Source organism: Heptranchias perlo, chromosome 4 (assembly GCF_035084215.1).
Source record: "Heptranchias perlo isolate sHepPer1 chromosome 4, sHepPer1.hap1, whole genome shotgun sequence".
Lineage (NCBI taxonomy): Eukaryota > Metazoa > Chordata > Chondrichthyes > Hexanchiformes > Hexanchidae > Heptranchias > Heptranchias perlo.
Window position 1 is genome coordinate 86,623,373 of NC_090328.1, and position 16,432 is coordinate 86,639,804.

The 16,432-nt window shown below is 41.0% G+C and overlaps 1 protein-coding gene across 3 annotated transcripts in view; it reads left to right on the plus strand.

The window, feature by feature from the left end:
* dock8 (dedicator of cytokinesis 8) overlaps positions 1-16,432 on the plus strand; it is a 233,949-nt gene that overhangs the window by 161,320 nt on the left and 56,197 nt on the right. For 2 of the 3 annotated variants that reach the window (XM_067983264.1, XM_067983266.1), the window contains 4 exons: positions 1,618-1,852; positions 4,471-4,635; positions 9,659-9,834; positions 14,416-14,511. In XM_067983264.1, the coding sequence (XP_067839365.1) occupies positions 1,618-1,852; positions 4,471-4,635; positions 9,659-9,834; positions 14,416-14,511 (672 nt within the window). The remainder of the gene's footprint in view (positions 1-1,617; positions 1,853-4,470; positions 4,636-9,658; positions 9,835-14,415; positions 14,512-16,432) is intronic. The other variant, XM_067983265.1, reaches the window with a different exon arrangement.

Genomic DNA, 16,432 nt, shown 5'->3' on the forward strand with positions numbered 1-16,432 from the left:
ATTTTTCTGCAGAGCTGTGCTGTGCTATACTGCACTATTTTGTTCAGAATTTACTGATATATATATGGGGTTAGGCAGAGGGAACCTCTCTATTCCACCCCCTAGTGCTGCCTCAACAACAACAGTGGCCTGGGAGTCATATGTGACCCAGGCAAACCTAAGTTGGACCAAAGTAAAAAAACATTAAAATATTGTCAGTCTGAGAGACAGCTTTAATTTGAGTCTCTGTCTAGCCTTCCATTTCAGAAATGTTTTTTGCTGAGCATGCAGGAGGATAGAGTTGAAGGGATTATTGTTCTCTGCACATAAAGTGAAGGATTTGTTTTTATTGCTGTAAAGTCATTTAGATAAGCGCACTGCATACCGGGCAAACAAGCAGAACCAAGAGCTTTGTTCAGGTCATTCTTCTGTTGTTTATCAGCTACACAGAAACAAGATAAGAGCAGTGAGATACAGCACAGATCCCAGATGATACCAGATACCTGCTGAGTACTTCCAGCATTTTCTGTTTTTATCAGAGAATAACATGTCTGTGGTTGATTCAGATGACCTGTCACTCAGTCGTCTTGCCTTTGTGCCTGTGCAGTGCTGTTATTAAGCAGCAATAGTTTGGTCTATTTTGCATTTTTTGATTTAGTTGTTAGAACGTGCCTGTTACATTAAATTCTGAATTACATTTGTTTAGAGGTAGGTGTTTTTTCTGTCCAGCATTTGTTGGTGAAGGGGTGAGGGTGTAACAATAATGTGTCTTAGAAGAATGTAAGATGATGGTACAATGACATCATTGTGTCATTAAAATATTTGGGATTTTCACATGTACCTGAACTGAATTAATTAAAAATTTACACACACGATAAATTACTCTATAATAAACACACACATTCGAGGACATCATAGATTTATATGTCTACAAAACCTGGGATTGAAATTCCACTGAACACACTTGTTGGTGCACTGGTTAACAGGCTTACAGAATTTTCTATTGTGCTGTTTTAACAAAGTCGTTAACCTATTTTAAAATAAACAAATCGACAACTTTGTTAAAGTAGCACCCATAGGAATTTCACACGTGCACAATAACCTGTACACTTGCAATCGCCCTTAGCAGAATTTCAAATCCCTGGTGTACACAAATCCAGGAAATCTTACAGTAATCTCTATCACAAAACAATATCTGCATCATGATTTTGGCCGAAGATGGGCAGAAATCCTGGAGAGACTGTGACAATGGCCATTTTTAGCCGTCTACACCATTTCTCCAGGGGTTCTGCTGATCTTCCCCTGGAGAACGTCCATGGAACTTCGAGGTGTTGACATTTAGTTTAACAACCATGTTGCACAAAAATGTCAATGGTTCTTTAGCAATCGACTCAGACTAATTTCTAGACCTAATCAATAAATGGCACTGCATTGCCTGATTTTAAACCATTGCCTACAAATAAATCACGTTCTGCCATCACATCATTTGTTTTTATAGAATTAAACATTAGAATCAAAATGGGACAATTTGGGCATAAAAGCTATATTTGAACAGTTCCATTTCACAAAGATGTGTAGTAATGAGAGCCGATCTATAGGATTGGTCACAGCAGTTGAACTTCTATTTCTATGGCACAGGACAACCACCTGGACAAGTTCTTCGCTTTGTGTCACACTCTGGAAGGCCGGGTGACATTTCCAATTCGGATTCTAGACCAGAAGATAATGGAAAATGACCTGGAGCATGAGCTGAAATTGAGTATAATCTCATTGCCTTCAGCTCGGCTTGAACCACTGGTACTGTTTCTACACCAGGTGCTAGATAAGCTTTTCCAACTGACGATACAGCCTATAATCATCGCAAGCCAGACAGGTAACTCAAGCCTGCATGTTTCATTCAGTTTAAAAGGAAACGCCACTAATATTATCATCATTTCTCATCTGATTGATTGACACACCCCTCTTGTTATTGTGGCCCTGAGACGTAAAACAAAAGAATAGTTAACACTTTGAAGGCAAACATTCTTCTTATTTTTTGCCAATGGTTAGCAGATGGAACATGTGAATGAGCTAACTTCCTACATGTAGTACAGAGGAGAAAGGTTAAAGAATGGCTTTATGAAGAAGCGTTTTATGTGTGGAGGATGGGACATAATCCTTTTGGACTGAGTTCAGTGACGTTAACTCGATAACATGACTCGTTAATAAAGGACAAAGCAGCCTGCTTGATTGGCACCCCATCCATCACCCTAAACATTCACTCCCCTCACCACCAGCGCACCGTGGCTGCAGTGTGTACCATCCACAGGATGCACTGCAGCAACTCACCAAGGCTTCTTCGACAGCACTTCCCAAACCCGCGACCTCTACCAACTAGAAGGACAAGGGCAGCAGGTACATGGGAACACCACCACCTGCATGTTCCCCTCCAAGTCACACACCATCCCGACTTGGAAATATATCGCCGTTCCTTCGTCGTCGCTGGGGCAAAATCCTGGAACTCCCTTCCTAACAGCACTGTGGGAGAACCTTCACCACACGGACAGCAGCTCACCACCACCTTCTCAAGGGCAATTAGGAATGAGCAATAAATGCTGGCCTCGCCAGCGACGCCCACATCCCATGAACGAATTTTTTTTTAAATCACAAAATGAAGAAATTATGGGGATGAAGATGATGGATTTTCAATTTAAAATAATGCTGGATTTTTATTTTATGTTCAAGGTGGTATTTCCCTTAAACTTACCCAAGAGTCAATATCCTTGTTTTTAGTTATTAATTGAAGGAACTATCTGCACTAAAATTGCCCATGATGTCCCTTTGGGGATCAATGAAATCAAATCAGAATATCAGTTCAAATTGTTCCCCATTATTTCTTTTGAACCTCTTCTTACCAGTTTTTTCCAATTTCCTCTCCTCTCCTGAAGGTAGTAATTTGTCTGTCAATTTGAAAATTGACAGAAAAATGACAGTAAAGGAAAGAATTCTTTTTTAAAAAAAATCATCTTAAGAAAAAAATAATTTAGAATAAAAGAAACATTCATTGGTGGTTCAGATTCTCAATCACTATTTATAGCATGAGTCATGGGGGGTAATTTAACCTCTCCCTGGGTTGGGGGCAGTTGAGAGGTTAAAATAACAGCTTTTTGGAGCGGGACCGCATCCCAGCTCTAACACACCCACTTCTGGGTTTGACCCAGGCACATTTGGGTGCGTGTGCACAACAGACACCAGGAAGTCCCGTCCCCACTTAAATCCGGCAGGCCGATACTTAAAGGTCAATGTACCTCATTAAAATAGTTGCAGTACTTAAGTTTTATGTATTACAAAAGTAAAAAGCTGTGCGGGTTTCCCATCGCTTCCAATTCATGTCAGGTGAAGGAAGGCTGGAAGGGCCGGATCCATGAGGTGAGTGCTTTTATTGCACTGTTTGTGGGCCCGGAGGAGCAGGAGTGCTTCATCAAGACCCAACAAGCTCACCTGGCCGACAGGATGCCGCAATCGGCTGATTTCCCCTGCGCGCCCCCCCACCCCCCCTGATGCTGGACCCCCACCGATCACAATGCTGGCTGGACCCGCCGATCCCGATGCCGTCCACGTCCCTCCACCTACACTCCCCCACCCCCCCCAATTTGTTCCAGGGCCCATGATCTCTCCCTCCCGCCCCCCTCTCTGTTTAATGGCTCCTTTCCCTTCTGACTGCCAGCCTGTCAATCTGGCTGCCTGGCGCATGGGGAAACCCAGAAGCACAAAACTCACCTTCAGTTGAGTTGCGATCGCAGATTGCGAAGCACTCATTTGGCTTCCAGGTTCCCCACGCGAATATCGAGGGATGGGCTGGGCTCCCGGCTCCAAGTTAAAATCATACCCATGATATCATCTGCATTTTCTCATAAAAGCATAGGCACTGAGGCCAATTTTAGTGATCCTACAGATACTCCAGCTGGATCAGTTAACTCAGCACAAGTCAGAGGTTGAACCTGGGACCTCCTTGATCTCTGTGACTCAGCAGTTCAGCTACTCACAGATTTACCCATCAGAGTCAACCAGGAGCCTGGTTCCAAATTCCAATTCCAGACATTGTTAGTGCTATTTCTTGTCACAACCTTATCCTGAAACACATTATTATAGCTCTTTGGTTCTAATACAACAATTATCCTCTTGCATTACAATCATGGATGATTTAAATCAGGATTTATTTTTTAAAAAGGTAAATTTTTAATGAATAATAATTGTTTAAATAGTTTAAAATGTTGTGGAAAAATAATAGCACAACATTTTACTGCTTGTTTCCAAGAGGCTTATCTGGAATTTCACACCGGTGCCTCAGTCTAAGAACATGTGCTGCTCCCGAGATTTTACCATTGTTTCAACAGTTCACATTTCTATTAATCTATCTGCTGTGTCTTGCTCTATAGGGAATGGGAAATTGTAATATTTATAATTTCTACAATCCTATTGATTCAAACACTCTGCATTGTTCATTTGCAGCCAATCTTGCCCAATTCACATTTGAGTCAGTCGTGTCGATTGTCAACAGCCTTCATAACAGTCCTGACCTCAGCAAGGATCAGCACGGGCGCAATTGCTTACTGACATCTTACGTCTACTACGTGTTTCGCCTGCCTGATACTCAGAAAGAGTTAGCAAAAGGAGGTAAGTGTTGATTATTATCCCAATATTAAAAGCTATTCGAGTAGACATTCATTGTAACACTTTCTTTTACAACTCACCTGGGGCCGATTTTCACCCCCCATGAGAAGGGGGCGATAATGCATTGAAAATGGAGGTGCAGCACATACCACCCCATTCCTGCTGACATCTAGACCACCGCCATTTTGGTGGGGGTCTTCAAATGGGCGATCCAGGCTCCTGCTGGAAAAAGGTGGGAACCTCATTAGTCCATGCAAATCAGGGTCATATGACATCATTAGGACCTTGATGCAATTTGATGTACCAATGGGTGGAGCTTGCACCACGCACGCCCTGCCCATTTGTTCTTGGTGGGGTCAGGAGGAGTATTAATGCTGACTCCTTGTCTGACGTCCAGAATCAGATGAGCCGGAATTTCCTCCAGCTAAACATCGGGAAGTCCAGCCTCTGGCACAAACATTCAACCCTCACCACTACTGTCTGAGACTGAAACAAACTATTTGCAACCTCGCCGTCCTGTTCAACTCCAAGCTGAATTTCCCACCCCATATCCTCTCCATCGCTAAGACCATCTGCTTCCACCTCCATAACATTGCCTGCATCCACCCGACTCAGTCCATCTGCCACTGAAATCTTCATCCATGCTATTGTAACCTCTAGACTCGATTATTCCAACAGTCTCCTGCCTAACCTCCCATCACACATCCTCTGTGAGCATCAACTTATTTAAAACTCTACTGCCTGTATCCTATCCCACACCAATTCCCACTTGCCCATCATCTCTTGGTTCTCCTGACACTTCAGATTTAAAATTCTCATCCTTGTGTTTAAGTACCTCCATGGCCTTGATCCCACCTCTCCCCCGATCTCTGTAACCTCCTCCAGCCCTACACACCCCTGTCCCGTACTCTCCTTTCCTCTGACGCAGGCCTTTTGTACATCCACAATCCTTTTGTCCCCCATTGGCAGTTGTGCTTCAGCCACGTAGGTCCCATTCTCTGGAATTCCCTCCCTAAACCCCTCCACCTCTCCTTCCTTTTCCTCCTTTTTGAGATGCTGCTTAAAACCCACCTCCTTAACCAATCATTAAGTCACTCCCCCAATCTCTTCTCCTTTGGCTCGGCAGCTGTTTCTTCCTCATGCCTCTGTAAAGGGCCATGGGTCTTTTTCTACAATCAAAATGCAATATAAATAAATGCTGGTTATTGCTGTTGTTTATGTTGCTGTGTATTAGATCATTCTGTGAGGGTTTCCTGAATCAGTCCTCACCATCTTCATTTGAGTTTGAACATACAATACTGACCCAATCAGAACACGACAATGAAATTCTTTTCAATGTGCTTTTTTGTAAAATAAAACCAATTCTTCTAATATCATCAGGAGCTTAAAAGCTCAGTCCATACTTGTACCATTAGTTACAGTTTATTACTTACGATTAAATTAATTTACATAAAAGTGGCTGACAGTTTATAAGAAACTGTCAGGTAGCTATCCTTGCACATAAACAACAACAAAAACAACTTGTATTTATATTGCTCCTTAGCATAATAAAACATCCCAAGGTGCTTCACAGGAGGGTTATCAAACAGCGGGAGCATGTGACCCTCAGTGGTAGTGTTTGTATCACATCCACCTGCTGTCACCACATGAAAGAATTACTTTCTATTTCTTCAGCACTTTCTAACACATCACATATGTCAGCTAATTTCCTATCAATAAATCACATCAGAAACATTAGTTGATCGTAGCTGGAGTTTTAATATGGATTCTAAGATTGATCTCAGCATCCCTGGGCTAGGGAGGGTATAAACATTGAAGCTGAGCAATTTGACTTGCACGCAAAACGGGAGCAAATTCAGCGGAGCCACAGCTCCGGGGGCCAGTCCATGCTGGCCCGAGGCCCAAGCCAAATTTAGCTCCGGGTCTCATTTAAATGCCACCAGTGAGCTACGGGCATGGAACAGACTCCCCGCTGCAGCTTGCCAGTCAGGGAGGGTGGAAAATCGGCCGGCTCCTATGCAGGTCGGGTCGGGGGAGACCTCAAAACATGCTGTTTTGTGGATAGCCAGAGCTTTTTGTGAGCCCAGGAATGAAAAGCTGAAAATTTCCTGGGCCTATTTTTTGAACAACCTCCAGCAGTCCCTTTTAAGGACCACTGGTTAGGCCGTTTAACACCTGGTACAATCAGACGGAGCATTTCTGGTGCAAGCTCCACCCATTTGCACTTGAATTTTGCATTCAGGATCCTATAATTAACAAAGGACCCCGATTTACATATTTAAGGGGCTTAACGCCTATTTTAGGTGGGCGCCCTGAGTGAGTTAAAGTTGCCCAAGCCAATATGACAAATTCCAACTCAACTTTGGCGCTGCAGGTAACTATGCGAATTTCGGAGGTCTAATGCCAATTTTACACCGTAAATACGGGCAACCATGAGTTGAATTTTTCCTCGAGAGTTCCTGCTCCTCTTCAGTAGCCAACAGCTCCCATTTGAAAGTGCTTACATCTGGACATCAAGTGAGAATGGAGTTGGGCTCGACTAATACCACTCATGGTTGAATATCCAGCCAACATGTACTGTTTAGGCTCATGAAGATTGGCCATTTGGACAAGATAACAGAGGGCAGCTGGCACCCATGGAGCTGTACCCGAGCAAGAGTCAGCATCTTTGGGGTAGTAGGGAGGGGAAATTTAGAGAGAAATAAAACATAACATTAGCAAAAGGTTGTAGTTCAGTGGCATCTAAATAGCACAAGTGCAAAATTACACACATGCCTCAAAAATAACCAGTCAATAAGTCCTGGGCTCACATTATAGTTTAAGACCTTTTTTAATAACATTCCTGTTTTTTGCTGCCTCATTGAAAGTTAGGTCAGGACTAACATTATTTGTTAACAATACATTTAACAGTGCTGCATCAAACTATCACTCAATTAGCAGTCTCCTAATACAGTGAAGTTTTGGTGTGCATTTCACGGTGATAATATACTTTGGTTTAAAATCTACTTGAAACATTCTGCTGAAGATAGTAGTCGTAAAATTACAGAAAGTTCTGAACTGCACAACCCGAGTAGCTGATGTTCACCACTAGGGGGTGCTCAAGTTCATCAACTGGCTCCAACCTGCAGCTGTGAAGTGGTGAAGGACGAAGGCCCAGTTTGGCACGATGGAGATTAATCGGTCATGGAGTTTGCCAAACATTTTGAAATGCTTTTTTTTATCAAGACATTATCAATTTGTTCCATTCTGCACCGCTAGTGCAAGAAAAGGCTGGACAAATTTAGATTTAAAACAGTAGACTGTCACTTTCTTTGTTTCACTTCTTAAAAAAAATGACACTTGTTAGCAAATATTTGGATGCTGGCATTTGGCCTTTCCCCAGTGTCTTTGTTTATATTGTTTGTTCGGTCAACTCTGTTTGAATTGCAATGTGCAAAAAAACCTGCTTCTGACTGGCAGTGTATGCATGTGAAAGTGTCATCTGGCACTGAGAGAAATATAATGTTTGCCTGATTTAGCACCACAAAAATACTCTGTGAAAATTCTGTCCATTATATTTACCAAAGGTTCAGACATGATTTTTGTGTGTGTGTGTCTGGAACCTATCATAGTAGGTACAGCACAGGAGGAGGCCATTCAGCCCATCGTGCCTATGCCGGTTCTTTGAAACAGCTATCCAATTAGTCCCACCCCCCTGTTCTTTCTCCATAGCCATGTAAATTTTTCCCTTCAAGTATTTATCCAATTCCCTTTTGAAAGTTACTATTGAATCTGCTTCCACCACCAGTTCAAGCAGTACATTCCAGATCATAAAAACTCACTGCGTAAAAAAATGTTTCCTCTTGTCGCCTCTGGCTCTTTTGCCAATCACCTTAAATCTGTGTCCTCTGGTTCTTGACCCTTCTGCCACTGGAAACAATTTCTACTTATTTACTCTATCAAAACCGTTCATGCTTTTGAACACCTCTATCAAATCTCCTCTTAACCATCTCTGCTCTAAGGGGACCAACCCCAGCTTTTCCAGTCTCTCCACATAACTGAAGTCCCTCATCCCTGGTACCATTCTAATAAATCTCTTCTCCTCTCTAAGGCCTTGATACCCTTCCTAAAGTGTAGTGCCCAGAATTGAACACAATACTCCAGCTGAGGGCTAACTTGTATTTTATAAAGGTTTAGCATAACTTATTGCTTTAGTACCCTCTGCCTCTATTAATAAAGCCAAGGATACCATATGCTTTTTTAACAGCCTTCTCAACTTGTCCTGCCACCTTCAAAGATTTGTGTACCTACACTCCCAGGTCTCTCTGTTCCTGCACGCCCTTTAGAATTGTACCATTTAATTTACATTGCCTCTCCTCACTCTTCCTACCAAAATGTATCACTTCACACTTCTCTGCGTTAAATTTCATCTGCCATGTGTCTGCCCATTTCACCGGTCTGTCTATGTCCTCCTGAAGTCTGTTGCTATCCTCTACATTGTTTACTACATTTCTGAGTTTTGTGTCATCTGCAAACTTTGAAATTATACACTGTATACCCAAGTCCAAGTCATTAACATATATCAAAAAGAGCAGTGGTCCCACTACCACCCCCTGGGGTACACCATTGTATACTTGCCTCCATTCTGAAAAACAACCATTCACCAACTCTGCTTTCTGTCCCTTAGCCAATTTTTTATCCTCGCTGCCACTGTTCCTTTAATCCCATGGGCTTTAATTTTGCTAACTAATCTATTATGTAGTACTTTATCAAATGCCTTTTGAAAGTCCCTATACACCACATCAATTGCATTACCCTCATCAACCCTCTCCGTTACTTCATCAAAGAACTCAATCAAGTTAGTCAAACACAATTTTCCTTTAACAAATCCATGCTGACTTTCATTTATTAGCCCATACTTTTCCAAGTGCCAATTAATTTTGTCCCAGATTATTGTCTCTAAAAGATTAGTTTTATTCTTTGTTATTCACCCAGATGTGATTGAGCTGTACTTGACATTTATGCTGACACAGACAGTTTTCTTTAGTTCCAACAGGGGCTCCCATTTTCCCAGAGAGTCGTTATTATACTGTGGGGCGTTCCAGCGCTGTCCATGTGGGATCCAGACTGTTGCAGTCCCGCATCATGAGCAGCAGCAATCCTGATATTGCGGGCACCCAGACTTCAGCAGATGAAGAAGTTAAAAATATTATGTCTTCAAAGGTATGGTACTGAAATTAGGAAAACTGGGTTTTAACTAACTTTTAGAAAAAAAATCAATTTATTCTTTTTAAAAGACATAAGGGAAAGGAAACAAACTAATGCCATTGCTGTTTAATCCAGACTACTGAATCACCTCAGTATGCAGTTCTATCTCAATCTGCCCACTCACTTGTGCTGTCTCCATACAAATGTCGTACTATTTCAATTCCATTTCAGTATCCCTAATCTTGAAAACTGTTTGTGCTTAGATAATAACTGGGAAACATAACATTAATGAGAAAATAGATTCTACTGAATAATCCTATATTCTAAATGTTGTAAAGAGAGCACACTGTTTCTCAACCCTGTTTTATGCTTTGGACTGCTATTCTGGGAGGAGACATTGGGGTAAGAATTGGTATTCGTTGTGCCTATTTCTCGGATGTAAAGCATACCAATTTAGTACTGGGACAGCCTGTGCCCAATCTGCGCACGGTGTTGGTATTACTAAATTCATGGCCACCATTTTTTTGACATTCCGAATGAACGCCTAAAATGGGCTTTAGGCCCCTTGGAGATGTTTAATGAGGGGCATAATATTGGTCCAGATATTGGGCCTGCCCCGCTTAGGATTCTTCAGTGGCCCCGTGGCTGCCAGCTACAGGTAAGTTTTTTTTTAAAAAAGCATTTCTATTGAGTCAGGAAGAGCAGGAGTGCTCCACCCAACTCCACAGCCCTGGCAGTCGGCCTTCCTGTTGCCCGATCCGACCATCCTTCCGGAACTTACGACAGCTGGAAATTCATTTTTCTCATGGGGCGAGCTGCCGGTGGAGGCGCAACAGGAACCTGTAGCTTGCCCCGAAGATGTGCACGAGACCCAAGGCCCAATTTCGGGACTGCCTCACAACTCTCTGATCCGAGCACCGAGTCTGGGCCCAATAATAGGCCCAGACTAACTTTTACCCCATTTTGTGCAGAACTAGCTGTGATTTGACATTGTGAAGTTCTGCTCCAGCTACATCATGAATGGAGACAAAGCTTCCCACAATCCATTGTCCTCCTTCCTGATGTCATGGGGGAGTTCTATACAAAATATCAGCTCCAAGTCTGCCTCTGACCAGCACCTCCAAAATTTAACTGTCAGCATTTCACCCTATAAGACCTTTTTAAATAAAAATTTTGTGCCTCAGATATTTGTCCACCAGAAACTGGGTTGAGATTACCTCAAATTTATTTTTTTATTTGATCTTTATAGCCATGCGAGAGAGAGAAGACCTTCATTCCATCAGTCTAAGCTAGCTTCAAACCCATGGAAAATGGACTGTAATTTAGTAACTCCATTTCTCTATCCCTTGTATTTCTCACCAGTTCTACAACATGGCTTAGTGCAGTTTAATCCTAGTCAACTCTGCCTTGCTTGCTTATGCTATGACACTATTCTCATTTTCTCCTTCCATCCTATTACTTTCTCAGTGTCCTTTACTTTTCTCCTTCTCTTCTAAATTCTTGCTAACTAACCAAAATTTGTTAACTATAAAAGAATAAAAGATCTCCTTGACTATGGTATTTATAGGTTGTGTATATGTATGTATGTGTACATATGTAAGTGTATGTGTGTATGCATGTGTATAATATAATAGTTATGTTGCTCACTATACAAAGGAAGCACCTGATGTTTTTATTTCGGTTAGATTTATAACTTTCTACATTCTTTCAGTAAACACCAGTAAAACAATTTTAAGGCTTGTGACTCTAATAAATCCATGAGAAGTTTCTGCTGTGTGGTATGTATAGCAGAATTGGAAATGTGTATGAAAAGAATGTGTTTATGATTTTGCTTTTGATAGCAAACAGCACCGATTTTCCCCATGTGACTTAGAGTCTTGTGATACCAACATTACTTCCAGATTACAAAGTAACAGCTGCAAATAACTCACCAAGTCTCAGAAGACATGTGTACTATAATGATCGGTGTCTAACTGAGCAAAGTGATCATATCAGAATGCGTAGATAAATAATCATGGCCTTTAAAAGCATGTTTGACTCCATTTGGGTTCTTTTCTCCAGATATATGCCCAGGAAATTCTATTGAATCACTTCCTGTGGCTGATAGAAATCTTTTGTGCACATTTTTATAAGAAACATTGTTTCAGTGTTTTTTCTTTTCTTCCTGGTCTGATTCAGAGCCTACACTATCTCCCTCTCTCCCTTTTCTGCCAATTTTCTCCCTTCCCTTTCCTGTTCCTTTTTGGGCTATGGATTCAGAGGTGACAGATATCTTTCCAGTACTTCACTGAAGTGCCTATTTTTCATGTGTGAGTCTAGACAATGGGCCAGAGTTTGCTGTGAGCGACGAACAAACTGCGCCAGCCATTCATTGGACTTGCACTTGCCCATAGACTTTCTATGGAGTTTTGCACAGCAAGTTGCTGTCAGCCAAACATTCAAACAGCACAGTGCCCTCTATAGGGCATCTCGGACCCGTGTGAACAGGGCAAGCAGCTGTTTATCCCCTTATCCATCAGATTGAAGAATTGTTAATGGATAGAGTCTGAACCAGGAAGTGTAAGTTAGAATAATGAATTCAATGTCAAATCAGGTACAGAAAGTGAAATAAAGAGAGGGAAAGAAATATTGGATTAAGAAAGAGATATAAAAGAGGCAGAAATTTAAAAAAAATTTTTTAAATGGAATTATATTTCTTTAAAATCTCCAACAATAATTAAAAGCTGAAGGAATGAGACCCCACACTTGTAAAAGTTAATTTTCAGTGCCATAGAGGTTGTTTGGCAATAAGTAAGGTTTATCACACCGATAAAAGGGTACTTAGACTGGAATGGACAAGCCCTAACTTTTTGTGTTGAGATAATCCGTATCTATGAGGTAAGTACAGGAACTTCACGCCATTCAGTACATTTTAATAGAGAGCTAGACAGCAGAGGGGCAGCACATCTTGGACAGCAACTTTTGGATTTTCACGTTTAACTGTGCTTGTGCGCTCAGCAGAAGTTGCTGTCCAACTTGCGCATAAATAATGGTGAGCGTTGTTAGCCTCACCGTTATTTTCACAGCAAAAAAAACATATCTGAATGAGTGTCGGAAGGCTATTAACCGCAGAGGCATCACAGTCCAGCCTGATGTATGATCACCATACAATCACACGTCCAGTGATGGCAATTTATAAAGCTCAGAAAAGCTGACAACTTTAAAAAAAACAACATGCAACTGAAAAACAGTACTGAATAATAACCTATTTCCAAGGCTACTGCTTCAAGGCAACTGAATAAGTTAAAATCTTTTATATAACATTGGATCTCAGAATTTTTATCTGTGGTTTTTGTATCATATTACATACTTAAAGATATAATTACTATGGAATGTAGTGGGAAATGAACTTGTAATGACTTAAACTGCAGCTATACTTAATATTTCATAAGTTATATTACAGGAACACACAAAAGTGCATAGTTATAAATGATCTGCTTTTGGAGCAGACAACCAGCTTTTTCGCCCCGCTCGCACTGCTTTTGAGGCTCTGATCGACTCTTGAGGACAGATCAGTTTCTGGGGGATTGTAGTTCGTGTGAGTTGCCATGTTCTCCATTTTAAAAAGATAAGCATTGGCTGGCAGTGGGAATCTTTCAATCCTGTAAGATTTGAGGCGGTTGTTTGGCCAGGATCGTAGATGTGTGCTACCAATCATGAGGGCCACGGGATGAATTATTGGAGCTTCTGTGCAAGGACTGAGTGAACCAGGCCCTGGAACACAGACAGGACAGGATAGTGAGTGGATCAGACCCGAGTGACAGAGAGACAGGATAGTGAGTGTATCAGACCCTAGTGACAGAAGCAGGACAGTGAGTGGATCAGACCCGAGTGACAGAGAGACAGGATAGTGAGTGTATCAGACCCTAGTGACAGAGACACAGGATAGTGAGTGGATCAGACCCTAGTGACAGAGACAGGACAGAACAGTGAGTGTATCAGACCCTAGTGACAGAGACACAAGACAGGCCTCCCACCCTCCGTAAACTTCAGCTCATCCAAAACTCTGCTGTCCATATCCTATCACACACCAAGCACTGTTCGCTGATTATCTCTGTCCTTGCTGACGTAACATTGGCTCCCGGTCTGCAATGCCTCAAATTCAAAATTCTCATCGTTGTGTTTAAATCTCTCCGTGGCTTCACCTCTCCGTACCTATCCAGGCTCCCCCGAACTGGCTGTTTCGACTGACTCTGCCCTCTTGTGCATTTCACCCTTCAGCTGCCTAGGCCCATGCTCTGGAATTCCCTTCCTAAACCTTTGCCTCTTCTCCTTTAGGACCCTCCATAAAACCCTTCCTAATAGCTCCTTCTTTGGCTCGGCTTCCTTTTATTGTTTTCTTATGCCTCTGTGAAATGCCTTGGGATGTTTTTCCACATTAAAGGTACTATATGAATGCAAGTTGTAGTTAATGATATTGTATCAATCCCATGCCTGGAACTATTAGCCTCTTCTGACATTATTAAGAGTTCTAGAGGTTGATGACTGCTCCATGTATTGACCATGTAACCTTTTCCCTGCCTGTTCAATTACTTCATCTTGGGCCCTTTACTCCAGGGAATGGATCGAAGTGGTGCTCGGATGTCTTCCTATGTAGAAGTAAGCAGCTACTTCCACAATGCTGGTGTTGTTGGACGATCATCAACCAGAAAGGTAGACTGCCACATAGCACAAGGAGATGTTTGTTACACCTGGTAGCACAGCACTTTAAAACCAAATGCAAATAATTGTCTCATGTTTGTCATGCTGCAGCTTTAGTTACTGAATGACCATTGTATAATGTCAACTCATTCTACACTTTCAGACTTCTATGAACATTATACCTGTTTTGATTAGGCCTTTCATAGCTTTTTTGAGTTATGATTCTTGACAAAAATGCATTTCATGCAAAGATTACTGATGCACAAATAGGTTACATTTTTCACCAGTATTAAACAATACATTTTTAGTTATTGATCATACATAATTAAACAAAACCGGTTTCATTCCCTACAGAAAATGAGCAAGAGAAATGTTTTAATAGATCATCACATGATAGATCCAAATAACATAAAATATAAAAATTAATTTCAGAGTTATATATTTATTACTCAGCTAATTTACAATAAAATTCTGGTAAAGGTGACTGCCACCTTGATTCTTGGACTTGCATTCCACAGAATAATCTGTTTAAATTATTGGACAAAACTGTACATGGTTTGATTAGTGATCATTTCAAGTGAGTATGTGTGAGAGTACAAATGTTATTTTTTTCCCTCATTTCATCCCAGGACCATGCACCAATTATCACTAATAGAATAAATTAGCGGAACTTGAATACTATCCTGAGGCAGCCACTTGGAGGTGTACAAGAACAACCTGGCGACAACTCTGCGCTTGGCACTTGCAGATAGCCATGTGGTTGAGATTGACAATGCAGCACTGGGGGCATTGAAGGCACTAACCCAAGTGCCACTGCATACGTGCTTCAACATGCACAGTCAACATGCCATCCTTTGCAATACTTTGTAGAACAGATCATTTTTGTCTTGGTACTAACAAGTGATCACACAAAGTCCCAGGATAGTTAACACTTCTTCAGTTATTTCAGATCTCAATTTAACATTCTCTCACAATAGTTAACATCTAACAAACATCAAAGTTAATTTGTCTTTTCAGGTTATTTATTTAAAAAATTATCTTTCCACGATGCATAACATTTTTTCTTTTCCATGTAAAATAAATATTGTCTGCACTAATTAAGTTCCTTTTGCTTTCTAACTGTGCTAATTACATTATACTTTTTTCACAATTTTTAGCTGTCAGTCTACTTACCCTTCGAGTACTGAATGTTACCTTGAAGTACATACTGCTGTATGCCGTTTATTCAGTATCAGCACACCTTTGTAAATTTGCAGGGCTGAAATGATGAAGTAGAATTATGAAGATAAACAGGTCAATGAAACATCTCTAAATTCAGGGTATTGGTGGAGTAAATGAAAAGCATTGTAGTATGTACCCATCCATTTATTCCAGTGGTTTTTGAATATTCAATCCATATAATCCACACATTAATATTAAATAATATAAAAAAGTTTTCCGATAAATTTGTACCACTATTTGTTGCATCTTGAATGTCATCTTCCAATGCCCTTTGTTACAAACTCACTCTGATGCCTCATAGCAGATTTTATTAAATGGCGACTATTAAAGAAAATGGCTTGCTGTATGAAATGAGAGGTCTGGGATGAATGACAAATGTTTTCCCCTCTTGGTTTTAGGATTGCAGTGCCTTTTGAGCATGTTCTATCCTGAAACCAGCTGAGGAAAATTTCTGTGATTCAGTCCCGATCAACCAATTTTCCATTTTGATAATGTAGTGATACTTGATTAATTTGCCATAGAGCTCCTTTCTTAGTACTCAAAGGGTACAAATTAAATTGCTCCTTATACTCACAGACTCACAGAAGATGAGAGAGTGCATTTTTAATAATATTTGCTGTCTAATAACAGCTTCACACCCTATTGAGAGAAGTGACAAGTATGCTGCAGTCCTGTTTGTGCACATTCATTAAAATCACTAATTCAGAAGTGA